This window comes from Zosterops lateralis (assembly GCF_965231275.1).
Source record: "Zosterops lateralis genome assembly, chromosome: 1".
Lineage (NCBI taxonomy): Eukaryota > Metazoa > Chordata > Aves > Passeriformes > Zosteropidae > Zosterops > Zosterops lateralis.
This window is the reverse complement of record NC_139762.1, coordinates 104,907,107-104,922,061: the sequence shown is the minus strand read 5'-3', so window position 1 is coordinate 104,922,061 and position 14,955 is coordinate 104,907,107. Positions and strand designations below refer to the sequence as shown.

The window sequence follows — 14,955 nt, the reverse complement described above, 5'->3', positions numbered from 1 at the left end:
CAAGTTGCAGCAGGGGAATATCCAGCTATTCATTAGGAGTTGTTTTTTCCACTGTGAGGGAGGTCAAATAGTACAAGAGAAAGGTTATGGATTCTTCATCCTCAAAAAAAGAAAACTTGCCTGGATTTGACCCTGAGTAACCTAATGTAACTTTGAAGTTGAATCTGACTTTGTAGCTATACTTTGATCGAGCAGCTAACTGAGAGTCTTACAAAAATTCTCCCAACCAAAATTATTCTGTGAATGTACTGCTACATTTGCACTATGTTTCATCTGACAGTTATGGCCAGAGTTCTCCTTTGAGGTCTCTGAAATATGCTTTCTCCCAAAATTCATGTTATGCCATCTTGATAATTGTTTCTTACTGCTATTCTGCTTCTGTATGTTCAATGACATCAACATGCTGCACTTTACCAGTTATTTTATGAACATTTCTGTAGTGAAAGTACTTGGTGGAGGGTGGTATAAGTTAATACTCCTCTTGAGTTATGGGAAAATATTTGTTCACAATAGTAGAATTTTGAAAATGACATCCAGTTGTTCCCTTGAAATAGAAGTGGTACAGAAAAGAAGCTATGTTTTCAATGCCTGTTCGACATAACTAGTGAGTGTTTTTTAGGAACTTGAGGTTCAAGATTAGTGTCCAGATCTATTAAATTTGGTCGCTTAAGGCTATATTCTCACATGTGTTCTGCTTTTTAAAAATATTGTAGTTCAGCAGTCTGTGTTGGTTGTGATACTTAGAGAAAGCAGAAAAAATTGAGGCAATAGTGGCGCTTTAATGTTGCTGTTTTTCCATGCAGTGTTGCATCTGAAAAGCAGTTGACTTTCATTGTTTTCATAAATTAAATTGATTAAATGGAATTTCTATTTTTTAAAATGTATTTTTCTTCTTTCAGAGATGTGAAGCCTGATAATATGCTGCTAGATAAAGCTGGTCATTTAAAATTAGCAGACTTTGGTACTTGTATGAAGATGAACAAGGTAAACATATGTTTGTGATTTCACTTTTCTGTTTGTGAAAGGAAAACATACTTAAAAGTGAAAAGAAAAGATACTGAAAAGTTTTAAGGTAGATGAGTAAGTTTTAAGGTAGAGTGTGATGTTCCACTCTGTTCCCTCACTGTTCTTCATGGCCTAGTGAAAGGAACGAGATGATCTTTAAGGTCCCTTCCAACCCGAATCATTCTATGACTCTGTGATGCATGCATCTCATTCAGTGACAATGTAAAGTGCAGAAATGGTTCTTCTTCAGGTACTATTTTCTAGAGAAACTTTCTGAAGTCAAGCCTTTGATTGTCTCTAGATGCTCAGGGTTATTTCTTTAAGTCTTTTGGTATGAAAAGTTAGTGCAAAGAAATGAGATGATTTTTACATAGTGTGTCCGAAATGAAAGAATCAAAACTGACATGCCAGTTGCTGAATACCAGTTGTACTTATTAGCCATTGGTGACATAGCATGAGGACAAATCTGAAGGAAACAGGTGTCACAGAATTATTTACTTTTTAAAAATTTATTCTAAGGTTATTAAAAAAATTGTTTTGCAACAGTATTCATGTACTGTGTAGCACTGTTGTTCCTTAAGCAAAAATGACTGATTTGTGTCAGCCTGTGCATATATTTGAGGGAAACACATTGTGAAAATCTGAAATACAAGTACAGGTTATGTGTAAAAATCCTAGTAGTCTTGGGGCTAGTCTTGGTTCCTCTAGTCTTTGGAAAGAGAAAGGTTGCTCTCTAGAAGAAAAACTGCTCAGCATAGGAGCTTAATTTAGGATTTGCTGCATATGCGGCACTAGATTAATGTTTATTTTGTTCACTTAGTTATATATTTTTATTTAAGTTTTTCCAGCGATCCATTTCTAGGAATGACATAGGATTATTTCAGAAGTGCCTGAATGGCACTGGAAAGGAGTGTGGGGTTACACCTTCAGCATTCTGGATGACAGCTCCAGTGTGACTGATCTCAGTTCTGTCAGCCCTTTCTCAGGGGTATGAGGAACATCAAACGTTCTTCTCACCTGGTACCTGTTTTGAAGTCTCTCTACATAGATTTTCAAAGCTTCATCTACCTTTAGTCTTCCTAGCATTCAGTATATTGGGTCAGAGGCCAAAAACTTGCAGTTCAGCTGTTCCTGTTATCAAAATCCCTGATGTTGACCCATTTATGCTAACAGAGGAGCTTTCACTGTTTACAGTACATCCTGTCAGCAAATGACATTTATACTGGCAGGAGTGGCTGTGTGGTGTTTGCAGGGCCGTGATGCAATCTTGATTACTTCTTGGATACTAACTGAGGTTTTTAAAGTATCTTTGATTGTTTGATAGATCTAGTGCTTTGTCCTGGCTTTAGCAGCTTAGACATCAGAAATATAAAAGACAACATTTTAAAAAGAATGTTTGTTGACAAAATTTGATGTCAATCTGTTGATGTTGCTTAGGCCATGTAAGCTCGTGGAACTTACTGGCAGTTTTGGATCTTGTATTTGAGCCTGGCTGTTTTCCTCTCCTTTGTAGGAAGGAATGGTACGATGTGACACAGCTGTGGGAACACCAGACTACATCTCTCCTGAAGTATTGAAGTCCCAGGGAGGGGATGGTTACTATGGGCGGGAATGTGACTGGTGGTCAGTTGGAGTCTTCTTGTATGAGATGCTTGTAGGTGAGTAGTGGGATCATCAGAATTGACTGCACTACTTAACTAGACTCCCATGTTAAAATCACTCTTTTCACTTGTTTTTAACATTATTGCTCTTCTGGCATGAGCTGTGGTTTACAGATCCTGGCATTTACAGAATATATTTTAGAAAAGTTCTAGTAGGGTTCTCAGACATTTTTGTCCTTGCCTCTTGTTCACTTGATTGCATACATTGTTGTATATGTAATTCAAATATTGCGAATCAGGTCTACAATAATTTTGATCTGCTTTTTAATGGTTGTGGTTTTGCTTTTTCAGGTGATACACCTTTTTATGCAGATTCTTTGGTTGGAACATACAGTAAGATTATGAACCATAAGAACTCCCTTACTTTCCCTGATGACAGTGACATTTCTAAAGAGGCAAAAAACCTCATTTGTGCCTTTTTAACTGATAGGTAAGGTTTATATTTTATTTGTAATCAAAATAAGCCTTCATTAAGAGTATTTCTTGTCATGTTGAAAAAAAATGTGTGTGCATTTTTAAACTGCTCAAGAGAAGTGAAATTCTTAGTTCCTGGGCATGAGTGCAGTGTAACAACGTGGCAATTGCCTGAGCTGTCCATGATGGTGGAAACAGAAGCAGCAGAGCTTCTTATAGACAAAAGTCAAAACCAAGCTGTGTTCTGAAATGTAGCTGCTGTGCTCATCTAGAGTTCTTCTTATGCAAACTTTTGAGTTATGTCTACATTTTACTGTAGCTTGAGAGGTATTTTATTGTCTTTGCTGTTAGATTATGCTTTAAAATGAGAATTTCCTTCAGAATAGTTTATGGAATCTCACGTCTTTAACCAAAACACTCTTTAACAGGGAAGTGAGGCTAGGACGAAATGGTGTAGAGGAAATTAAACGGCACCTTTTCTTCAAGAATGATCAGTGGGCTTGGGAAACACTCAGAGACAGTAAGTATAGTGCTTTTCTCAGAAATGGTGGTCTGGCTTATCTATGTATCATGCTAGCAAAAGGACTGGTGAATTTTGTTTAAAGGAGTTTAAAGCTTCATTTACTTTGTACCAAGCTGAATTTTCTTAGTGACTTCATTAATATACCAATTATTATCATACTATTTTGCATTTTTTTCTAGCTGTAGCACCAGTTGTGCCTGACTTAAGTAGTGACATCGACACTAGTAATTTTGATGATCTGGAAGAAGACAAAGGAGAAGAAGAAACATTTCCCATACCAAAAGCATTTGTGGGCAACCAGCTTCCTTTTGTAGGATTTACGTACTACAGCAACCGTCGGTACGTATTCAGAAAGCAAATTAATGGTGTATTCTTTGTTGGCACTGTTTCTGACTCTTACCAACCAATATTTAGGTTTACGTCTATTCAGATACTTACTAATCATTGAGAATACTAAAAATACACTCTTTTAATACTTCAGCAATGATAATCAGTACTGCTAGGCATCATTACCTTAGAATATCACATTGTGTTCTTGAGTGTCCTATTTTGCGTTGGGAAGAGTTTATAGTGATGCTGCAGAAGCTAAGCAAGAAAAATCCACTGTTGCCACTTCCAGGCAGAGCTGCCTGCAGAGCACTGAATTGTGTGTAGAGTCATGAACCAGGGTTTGAAAGTCCATTTGTTTTACTGCATATTACTGTCCCTGAGCTGAATATGAAGTTTCCATACTTTACATCAGTGTTTTAGTGTGTGGTAAGTTAAACCTTGGCTTACTTAGAAATATTTCCTACTTACCTGCTTTCTGCTTCATAATTTTTCTTTTTTTTAGGTACACAACCCCTGACAGAGTGAGATCGTGATGCATTACAGCTTTCACTGTTGCTTAAAAGGGTTTTAAATTACATCAGTTAAAACTGTATTAATTCATGCTTTCAACAGTCATTATTATTGTAGGCCCTATAGATAGCTGTGTCTACATTCAAAAATCTCAATAACTTCTTAATACTTGGAAAGCTGCTTTTAATTGTGGTGTCAGTCAGGCTTAAAATGGGCTAAAACTTCTAGTAGAACTGTCAGATAGACTGTTAGTTTTAATAGCATTTCTGGATAGGAAAATCTTAAAGGAAATAAATCTGGTTTTCATCCTTGCATAAAAGAGGAAACGATTTTCCAAGCCTGTGGTGAAATTCTTTCCATCTCTGCAAAGAGATGGATTTGTTGTTACTTTTTGCCATGGTAAGGTGTAGAAGGACTTGCAGGCTTTCCATACACTTTGGGTGAGTTCAGTAGTTGAAGAGTTTCACCTATTGTTCTCACTTTAGTCTGTAACTTTGAAAAGTTTTAATTTTTGCCTTCCATTAATATTTTGGAATATATTGTCAAGAAGTAGCATATGAAGACCTTGTTAATAACAGAATTTCTTCTTTCCCTGTCTTCCTTTTTGGGGGACAGTATCAGGAATTTAGAGAACTAAGTGGCTGTGTTCTTGTTGCCATTTAAGAGCTCTGTGGCTCTCTGCTACTATCATAACTTTGTAGGCTTACTAGAACTATGATGCTAGCCTAGGATTGAATTTTGTCTTGTTCTGCTGGTGTGATTGTCTTGAAAAATCTGCAGTGACTATTCCTGCTTGCTAAACCTGTAGTCCTAACTTTTGTTTTCTTTTTGTACTGAAAATAGTTCAAGCATTAAAAGAAAAATAAATCTGTATTTGGACATTTTAACACAGATTTTGGAATACCAGCTAAGAACTCTTTGTAGCCCTTTTTGGCTTGTGAGTTCTCTTCTAGATTTGATGGAGCTAGTGCAGTGCCTGTCTAAGTATCACATTCTTACTGCTCAACAACCCTGGTGTGTTAAATATGTTGGCTTCTTGTACTCCAAACAGCAAGCTTGTTTCCATAGGAAACTGTTTCATTTCCACTTTGTTATTTGATTGTCTGAAAGCCAGCTTGATGTTTAATTGACCATGGTTTGAGGATGCCTTTGATTTTATCCTCCTGATCTTTCTGAGAGTTTTTTTTTATATCTGAAAATATCCATGTGAAACAAAAAGGATGTGTCCATCTTTCTCAGTTCATGTGTTGGAGAGTTGTTTCTCACATAATCTGATGCACTTAATAGATGCTTTATGTCTCCTTAGATCAGTTAGCAGGCCAAGAATATCACATCAAATACCAAAGGAATTTGAAAACAATAATTTGTATTTATTTACCTGACTCTCCAGAATCATCGTAACTAGAAATCCATGGTATTTTTAGAAAACATTTACATAAAATTAGAACACTGGCTTCAGGGCAAACTTCTTGTGTGTGGAACTCTTAGTAACTTTGTTGAAAGTTACACAATCTCTGCAGACTTTGCTTCATTACTGCTACTTGCTGCATAAGTGCCTGAGTAAATATTTATGGGATGGAAGCCAATGAGAGTGTTGTAACTAAGGAAAGCAAAGATTTTTTTTTAATGGTTATTAAAAAAAAGAGAAGTGGTTGTTTTAGTATTTGGCAGAAATCCTTTTTTTCTGGAGGCCTTCTATTGCAGCTTTCTACTTTAACCTTTAAATAAATTGAATTTTTCAATTAAATGTGCTTAAATCTGATTATGTTACTATTTGATTATCTACATTTTGGAGCAATAAATCTGGGAGTTATATTTTAGGATGTCTGTATTATCTTAATCTTTTTTTCATAATCTTGCCTTTAAACAAGGCAAATATAACTTCAAAAATGTTTTTACAGGTATTTAGGTGTCCCTGCAGAAAATTCCAATGACAACAGAACAGGCTCCAGTGTGGACAAAAGTGTGGTATGTCTTCATCTTTATTGTATCCTAATAAAGAGTCTACTGCATATATAGGCATAAACTGTTTGAGTTAGAAATGTCTCAAATTATCTTAGTGTTTGGGATATGAGAAATCAACACATAAGTTTTAGCTCTTTAGTATGGCCTCCCTAATGAAGTTATTGGAAAATCAGAATTTTACTTCTTAATATACGTTGGTTTTCCAGAATTGAATAAAATAGCCAAAACTTTTCGTGGAAAAGGATTTACAGTTTTTATCTTTAGAAGTATCAAAGTGCAGTCTTTTTAGAGTGCCTTATTGGTCCTGGATAGCTTTGTGGCAACCATGGCTTCCAGTGAACTCACTGGGAGGTGGAAGACAGTGTATAAAGCTTGGGCATTCTGCTCCTTCACAGGCTTTTCCCACAACCTGTTGGGAGTTGGGGCACTGATGATCTGCATTTCTAGAGCAGTTCACCTAGCAAGAAATGCTCAGAAGTTCCTTCAGTTACTTATTGCCAGCGTCTTGGCAGTCAGGTTTCCCGGTAGATATGCTGAGGTGTTTGAGACTTGGTTGAGTGCTTGGATTCTATGTAAGTTCTGATACAAATCAAGCTATTCCCTGAGAATGGTTTGATATTTTACAAATCACATTCTTTCCAGAAGAAAACATCACCAAAATTGATAATTAACTCTAAAAGAAATCTTGGCTTTGACTATGATTTACCTTGTTAGTGTTTTGTTTTGTTTTCTGTTTAGAGTAGAAAAGATATTGATCTATTTCCCTTTTCTCTTAAACTAGCAATAAAAAGGTTTAATGACACATGGCACTACCCAGAGAAAATTTGTACAGGGTAGGGGGACTGATTATGTCCTTTATTGGGCAACTGAAGTTAATTGTTGAAATGTCTTGATTTTTTTATTATGTATATTGATATGTTTGATATACTTTCTTTTCCTTATAAGCATTTGACTGTTGAGACAGTGAAATTAAAAAAAAAAAAAAAAAAAAAAAAAGCCAGACTTTCCAATATTTGAAAGTATTTAAAACTGTGTGCTGGCTTTTGGTTGACTTTGAAGAGAGTTACTGAATGGACTTGGCATACTCAGTGGAATCCTACTCAGTGGGTAGTTAAAGACTCCTCAATAATCCTGTCCATATTGTCAGACATATTTGAATGTCTTGTGATTTTAGCAGTTTTGGGAGATGAAGGTCTGGAAGAATTTGAGAGGTATAGGAAGGTTTAAAATAATGTTAAGTCTTTATTACAAGGTATTTTCCCCCCACAGTTCTTTCTCAGTTGTTTTTCTTTCATTACATGCTGCAATGAAAACGGTAATGTTAACACATGGTTAGCAAATTAATAAGTTCTGAAAATATAACACATAATGTTACCTGATCTGTCTGCATTTTGACAGATGCCTTTTGAATGTCTTTGGGGAGAGACATGAATGCCACAAATTTCCAAGAAATTAATTGTTTTGCAAGAGTGTAAAACTTGAAAGAATTAGGCCATGATGTTGTGCAGAAAGAGAATTCAATGTCCTTTTACCGCATATCAGACCTCTTTGAACATCTGATTGCTTACTTTGGTTTAATGCTGCCACCTCTAAACAGTTCTTAAAGTAGACTTTAAGAAAAAGGAGATTAAAAGATTCTTTTGCACTGGATCTTAGGTTTTCTTCATTGCTCAGGGTACAGAACCAGACTCACTATGCTGTAGTGAGTAAGCAAAAAGAAAAAAAAGAAAAAAGTATGACACTTCCACAGGGATTTTTCTGTACTTCTCTGTTGCAGACAGGCTTTTCTGTAGTCCTTTCCTCCCCTGCTTCCTACTCAAAATGGAAACCAAGAACAAACTAAAACTTAGATGAGTGCTTTTATACTGAGTTAATTGTAACTCAGGATTTTCTTGAGGTATTCTTTAGTCTATTGATAGCAGATTGTGCAGAACTTAGTCCGGAAGCCTGTTGTCTCTACTGATATAATTAGACCGCTCAGCAAGCCCAGATGGGTCCCCTGGGGTACAGCCTGATGTGAGAACATGCAGAGACACAGAGACGCAAGAGGATGCGATAGCAGTCCAAGCTAGTACGAGTCAGTACAGACATGCCTCAGTTGCCAGATGTCTTTTTAGACCTGTTTCTCATCTATCCATTTAGCATTTAGTTCCTCTGTGTGTACCCTGTCTGGAAGGGCTCTAACATGAGTAAAAAGAAATGGGAGAGCCATCACACTGAACTTTTGTTAGGCTCTGTTTTGGGGCGTTTACTGTGGTTCTTTCTTAATAAAGGGAGAGCCTTTAAATAGTCTTGCTTCTTGCTTTATTTCTCAGTGTCTCATACCAAGGAGATAAATGCATTGTTTACTGGTCCTTCCTTTTTCCTCAAGGTTTAGATTTAGAACCCATCCCTTGTTTTTAACTACAGGCAAGCATTATCTGATCCTCATAGTGTTATGTTCTATGTCACACCAGTAATTTGTTTTCCAGAGCTGCTCTGTTAAGGTCTTAAAAAGTCTAATTTTTGGAAGTTTTTTTAGATTTTGGAGTTAAAATGGGAAACAAGAAAGCAAAGCATCAAAACTAATTGAATATGCTGCTTTGAAGAGAGCATGTTTTGATCGGGAAGCTGGTGCTTCTCTGTGCAGTTCCAAGAGCATCGAGGGAAATGTGTAAAAATTAAATAGACTGAAATCCTTACAATATCAGTGCAAAGGTTTATAATTAACTAACATAAGGTTGACTTGATGAGTTTCTTCAAAGCTGACACCATCATGTTAACTGAGGATTTTGGTGTTGGAATGGGATTATTCTGCCTAGGTATTCAGTAGAAAGTAGATGTTTTGAGACTACATAAAAACTATGAATGTCTGAGTTCCTCCTGCTGGCAAGCAGTACATGCTATGCAGTAATGTGCCGTGTTAACATCTGAAGTTTGTTACTGTCTTTCAAACCTTGGTACGGTTCTAGCTGTAAAAATGATCTCTGACTAAAGAGATGGTGAGAGCACTTTCTCCCCCTTGCCAATAACTGACTGGCCTGGTTCTGCTTCCTGAACTTGTTACGAGCTTGAAGATACATTGCAAAATACTCGTGGGTGGTTCGTGCTAGAAGAAATTTTGAGACTAAAGTGCTTTCTTATATCTTGGCAGTAATATCTTTAGTCAGATACTGAAGATAGGTAAAACAAGGAGGATTTGATTTAGCTTAGCCCTGTGAATTTTGAAGATACTCTAAAATTTCATGCAAATGAAATACAAATGAAAAAAACTGTTTTACTTCTTATAATTAAATTGTGGTGGGGGGCAGGGAGGAAGGGACACACATAATTTTTTAATAAGGTAAAATGTCTTATTTTGGTAGAAGAAAAGTAAGCTGTGATACAATGTAAACAGAACTGAATATTATTAAACACTTTTTAAAAGTTTCTAAATTTAATGCATGTTCTTTCATGTACAAATATATACTTAAAGCTGGAAAATATGCAGAAGATGATCTATGAGTTAGAAGAACAGCTACATAATGAAATGCAGTTGAAAGATGAAATGGAACAAAAGTGCAGGTGAGACTTTGAACTTCAATTGTTTACGTAATTTAAATATATCTAACACTTCGGTTCTGTGTTACTGCTTTAGGAATTACAGGGATGGCACTAAGAATGGTGCTGTAGTTCTCCAAGGGAGTTCCAGGCACAGGGTTAAGCAATTCTAAAATTTTCTAGAGTATGGCATAAAGACAATTTTTTTTTCCACTGACAACCATAAAACAAAGGTTCTTTCTGAACACTGAATTGTTTGAGTTTACCTGATATCTCTGTATTCAGATGTTTTATTGGGCTGAGGTACACACCATGCTGATTTTTTTGAAAACGTGAGATTCCATGTATATGGCATATGTTGGATTATTAAAATTATTTAGCTGTTTTCTAAATACAATGTCCTTGTTGGAAAACCACTTTTTTCCCTATGGCTGACATATAAGAACAACTATTCGCTTTCTACAGTTCTGTTTTTACCTTGCTGAAGTAGCAGCTATGTGAGAATTGGCATTTTTCTTGCAGTCACACTTAGGAACGAACAGTTGAGATTCTTCTTTTCTGATAATCAGAAAAGTCATGCAAACTAAATTCCCCTTCAGTTAGCTTCTCCTTTTGAAGTCTTTTCCTGAAGGATTAAATAATCCCAGGAGGCAACACTAGGTAAATGGTACAGGAAGGACTTAGACTTGTGAATTAGATTCATAGTGTGTAGTTGTACAAGGTCCTTAGGTGTAAACTGGTAACTGAAATGGTCTGGTGGGAATTTAGGCTGTGTGACACTGTTGCTTACTTAAGCACAAGCTCACTGTTGACACGTTCTGATTGCTCTCCACAAGCAGCATGTGCATTGTTGAAGGAAATTCAGTAGCTGTCTTCCTGCAGTACTACTGAAGTTGTCAGAGCACAACTGTGTCTTCTGATATGTCATGCCATTCACTGCAGAGTTAGTAGATAGGAGGTATCACTAACTATTGTAACTGCCTCTTTTTGTACCTGCCAGGAAGCCTTGTCTGGGTCCTCTTTGTTGCCTCTTTGAAGAGGGATAGCTGTCTACAGAAATGCAATGGATGTGTCAATGTTATTGTCAGTTAAATGAGGTTTTCTGTGCATTTTGCTGCACTTTCTCTGTAGTCCAGTCTTCTGATACATTGCTTCAACACAGAGACTTTCAGATAGTGTTATTCATATACCTTCATCTGTAGTAAGGAGCTGTCTACTGTGGAATTAATGAACTATTTTAGATATTTGGAGGTAACAACTAGAGGAAGTTTTAGCAGCAGGGTATTTTAATCTTAAGGAAAACTTGTGTACATACACTGTTTTTTGCAGATTAAGAGGTAGAGTCTAGCACATGAAGTTTTGCATATTTAATTCTGCAACAAAGCTGATAAATACTTAGTGATATATTTTACAAATTATTTGCAATGATTGGTTCAGCTTTATATGTTCATTACAAAATAACACTAGTCAAAACATAAATGTTCACTTTAGTAATGGTCACAAATCATTTCATTAGAAAAACAGTATGTATAATCTATGTGTTAAATGATCTTGTTTTATTTGTAGATCTTCAAACATAAAGCTAGACAAGATAATGAAAGAACTGGATGAAGAGGTAATTTTTTTCCTCATTGAAGATGCCTTAATTGGGTAAAGAGTGGAATCAGGAATAGTACTTTCATGATTTTAAGATATTTTTTCTGGGACTAAAAATTATGCTGTGTTCAAGTTTGAGACCTAACGATCATGTTTCAATACATAGCATTGGGAGATTACATTTTTATTTGTACATATTTTAAAAACTTTTTTTTTCTGTAAGTCATGCTGATTTCTGTTTACTCTGGTAAATATTTTTACTCAGTCTTGCTCATTGCAAGTTTTCTGGAGTTTATCAAAGTCAATTACTACAAAAATGCAGATGATTTTCTATTGAGTCCTTCTCTTGTCTCTTGATAGTAATTTTAGTAGTTACTTTAGATATAATCGTAATAACAATTTTTCTAGTAATTGTATAAATTTGTCACGTAGAAGTTAAAAAAGCTATCTTTTCTGTAAATCTTTCCAAGGAATCCAGAAATTCGTTCATTTGAAACAATGCATCAGTTTCCCTGTTTAATTAGTTGCAGAGATACTGGTTTAGTGATCATTCCTTAAAATAAAAGTATAAAATAGCAATTCTTTGAATTTTAGGGAAATCAAAGGAAGAACTTGGAAACAACAGTGTCTCAGATTGAGAAGGAAAAGATGGTATTACAACATAAGATAAATGAGTACCAAAGAAAATTTGAACAAGAGAATGAAAAAAGACGTAATGTGGAAAATGAAGGTATGCAATATTGTCCAAATGTTGACACTGAGGAGGTATATGATGTGTTTTGGGGAATAATTTGGGTACTAAGTACCATAGTATCTTAAGTGCTATGCAACTTTAAAGTTTGAAAAGGGATCTTTTCAAATAATGAACACAGATTGTGAATCCATTTTTATTTCAACACAATTTTTTTGTTCTTATTTTCAAATTCTCTGCAACACTGTGCTGTGATGTTAGTCTGCAAGCACAAAATCTGACATAATATATATATAAGAAGCAAAAAGTCAACAAAAGACCTGTCAATGCAAAACAACATTTTGGAGCATATTTGTGTAAAATATGCTCAAAACAAGAATAAAACCCTAAGGGATTTTTAGTATGCTGTATTAATGGTACAATTTCTCTTTAGTGTCCACACTAAAAGATCAGATGGAAGACTTGAAAAAAATCAGCCAGCATTCACAAATTTCAAATGAGAAGATAACACAGTTACAAAAACAAGTATGTTGTTTGTGTTCCTTTTCTTCATTATTTCTTAGATTTGATAATTCAAATGTAGCAAAACTGGTTCCATAATCTTTATCTTTGAGAATCTTCTCTGGTTTGTTTTAACAGCTAGAAGAAGCAAATGATTTGCTGAGGACAGAATCTGACACAGCTGCAAGACTGAGAAAGGGTAACACAGAAATGAGCAAGTCATTAAGTCAGGTAGAATCACTGAATAGAGAACTGCAGGAAAGGTGCAGAGTTCTGGAGAGCACAAAACTGCAGGTGGAGAAAGATTATTACCAACTACAAGCAGCTTTGGAGTCAGAACGAAGGGACAGGAGTCATGGATCTGAAATGATTGGAGAACTACAGGGTAATTACACTGAATTTATACTGTAGTAAAAAATGTTGTGGTAACCCTACTTAAGTGGAGTTTGATAATGGGAGGAAAACCAACTTGCAAACAAAGTGTGACTGAACAATTTTTGAAGGTTGGATCTGGCTTCCTGATCATGTTGAGCTGCTCTTGGGAGGGAGAGAGAATATCAAAATCAGTGTCAAACACTGATTGTGAGTCTGGGGCTGCACTGACTAAAGGTCTGAGTCCAGTGGTGCAAAAATATGAAGAGCTGATACAGTGCTAGAGAAGATGCAATGCTGTCCTACTGCCTTGTGCAGTAGCCAAGTTAGTATCTCCTGCATTTGCTCTTCTTTCATTTGTGAGGAAGGCTATATTTTTGTTAAATTGCATTTGTTTTCTTTTATGATGAATCTACATTACTTTTATAAGCAAGGTTATGAGCACAGTAAGGGATGCAGATGCGGAATCTGCTTTTTCAGGATGCTTGAAACTTTCTGCTATTTGTATTGATTCTTTGTACTAGAAACTGTTCAGATGCATTAGTTCATGACTGTGCCTGTGCTAAGGGACCCTGATTCTTAATGTGGCATTTTGAACCATCTGTCTGCAGTATTGAGTTTCCATGAGATGCAGGCTTTTGATGAGGATTCTCCTTTTCTTACTAAAAGGGAGCTTATAGGACAGATACTTGTTAGCAGGGCCTGTAGTGACTGGACAAGGGGCAATGCTTTTAAATTGAAAGAGAATAGATTTACATTAGATATAGGAAGAAATATTTTTACAATAAGGGTGGTGAGGCCCTGGGACAGGTTGTCCAGAGAAACTATTGTTGCCTTGTCCCTGGAAGTGTTTCAGGCTACATTGGATGGGGCTTTGAGCAACATGGTCTAGTGAGAGGTGTCCCTGCATGTGGCAGGGAGATTAGACTAGGTGGTTTTCAGAGGTCCCTTCCTCTATGATTCTACTTGGTTCCTTGATTCCTACATCATTCTACTTGGTATTTCATATAAACCCTTATGCCAAACAGGGGTACATGCTGTGGGATTTGAGGAATAGTTCCTTTTTCCATGTCATAGTACTTAAAATCATAAGATGGTTTTGGTTGGAAAAGACCTCTAAGATCATTGAGGCCAACTATTAACCCAAACCTGCCAAATCCACCACTAAACCACATCCCTAAGTGCCACATTTACACATCTTTTGAACACTTTCAGGGGTGGTGATCCCACACTTTCCATGGGGAGCCTGTTTCAGTGCCTGACTTCCCCGTGGCTTGAGTCACACTTAGGTGAATACGTGTTTTGGTAGTACCCCAAAATCCATTTGAGACTGATGTTCTGTGCAATGTGCCTTATCTATCCATTAATGAAATTAGCATCACTTATAGGTGCTTGTTCCATGGCACAACAGAAACTTGGGTTAATGAAAGAAATTTTAAATATTAGATAATGGAAGTGGTGGAAGGCAGGAACCATTTCTGCATGATTAGTTTTTGTTAATTGTTACTGATGACGTGCATAAAGAGTGTCTATAAAGGTCAGTTTCCTCTACAATGTACGGCCTTTGCATGCCTGAAAAATTTGAAGTATTTGAAATATTTTATGGGCCCAGAAATCAGTAAAAGTTGCAAAGCCAATTGATCTAAGTAAAGTAACTAATATTGAGTGGTGTTTAATTTTTTGTGGCAGTTCGGATTACGACTTTACAAGAAGAAGTAAAAAACATTAAAAACAATCTTGAAAGAGTGGAAGCAGAAAGAAAACAAGCACAGGATATGCTTAATCATTCAGAAAAGGTATGGTGAAATGATGTTGAGGCTGATGCTCTTTATCAGCTTTTGACTGTATTTTCAAATATTATTGATGTT

General features: G+C 36.1%; 1 protein-coding gene across 1 annotated transcript in view; it reads left to right on the top strand.

Annotated features, from left to right (window-relative positions):
- Positions 1-14,955, top strand: part of ROCK1 (Rho associated coiled-coil containing protein kinase 1) — an 85,403-nt gene that overhangs the window by 40,165 nt on the left and 30,283 nt on the right. The window contains exons 6-17 of the mRNA XM_083859950.1: positions 900-984; positions 2,519-2,663; positions 2,958-3,096; positions 3,509-3,600; positions 3,783-3,942; positions 6,345-6,411; positions 9,863-9,951; positions 11,494-11,542; positions 12,118-12,253; positions 12,648-12,739; positions 12,854-13,100; positions 14,777-14,883. Coding sequence (XP_083716076.1) covers positions 900-984; positions 2,519-2,663; positions 2,958-3,096; positions 3,509-3,600; positions 3,783-3,942; positions 6,345-6,411; positions 9,863-9,951; positions 11,494-11,542; positions 12,118-12,253; positions 12,648-12,739; positions 12,854-13,100; positions 14,777-14,883 — 1,408 coding nt within the window. The remainder of the gene's footprint in view (positions 1-899; positions 985-2,518; positions 2,664-2,957; positions 3,097-3,508; positions 3,601-3,782; positions 3,943-6,344; positions 6,412-9,862; positions 9,952-11,493; positions 11,543-12,117; positions 12,254-12,647; positions 12,740-12,853; positions 13,101-14,776; positions 14,884-14,955) is intronic.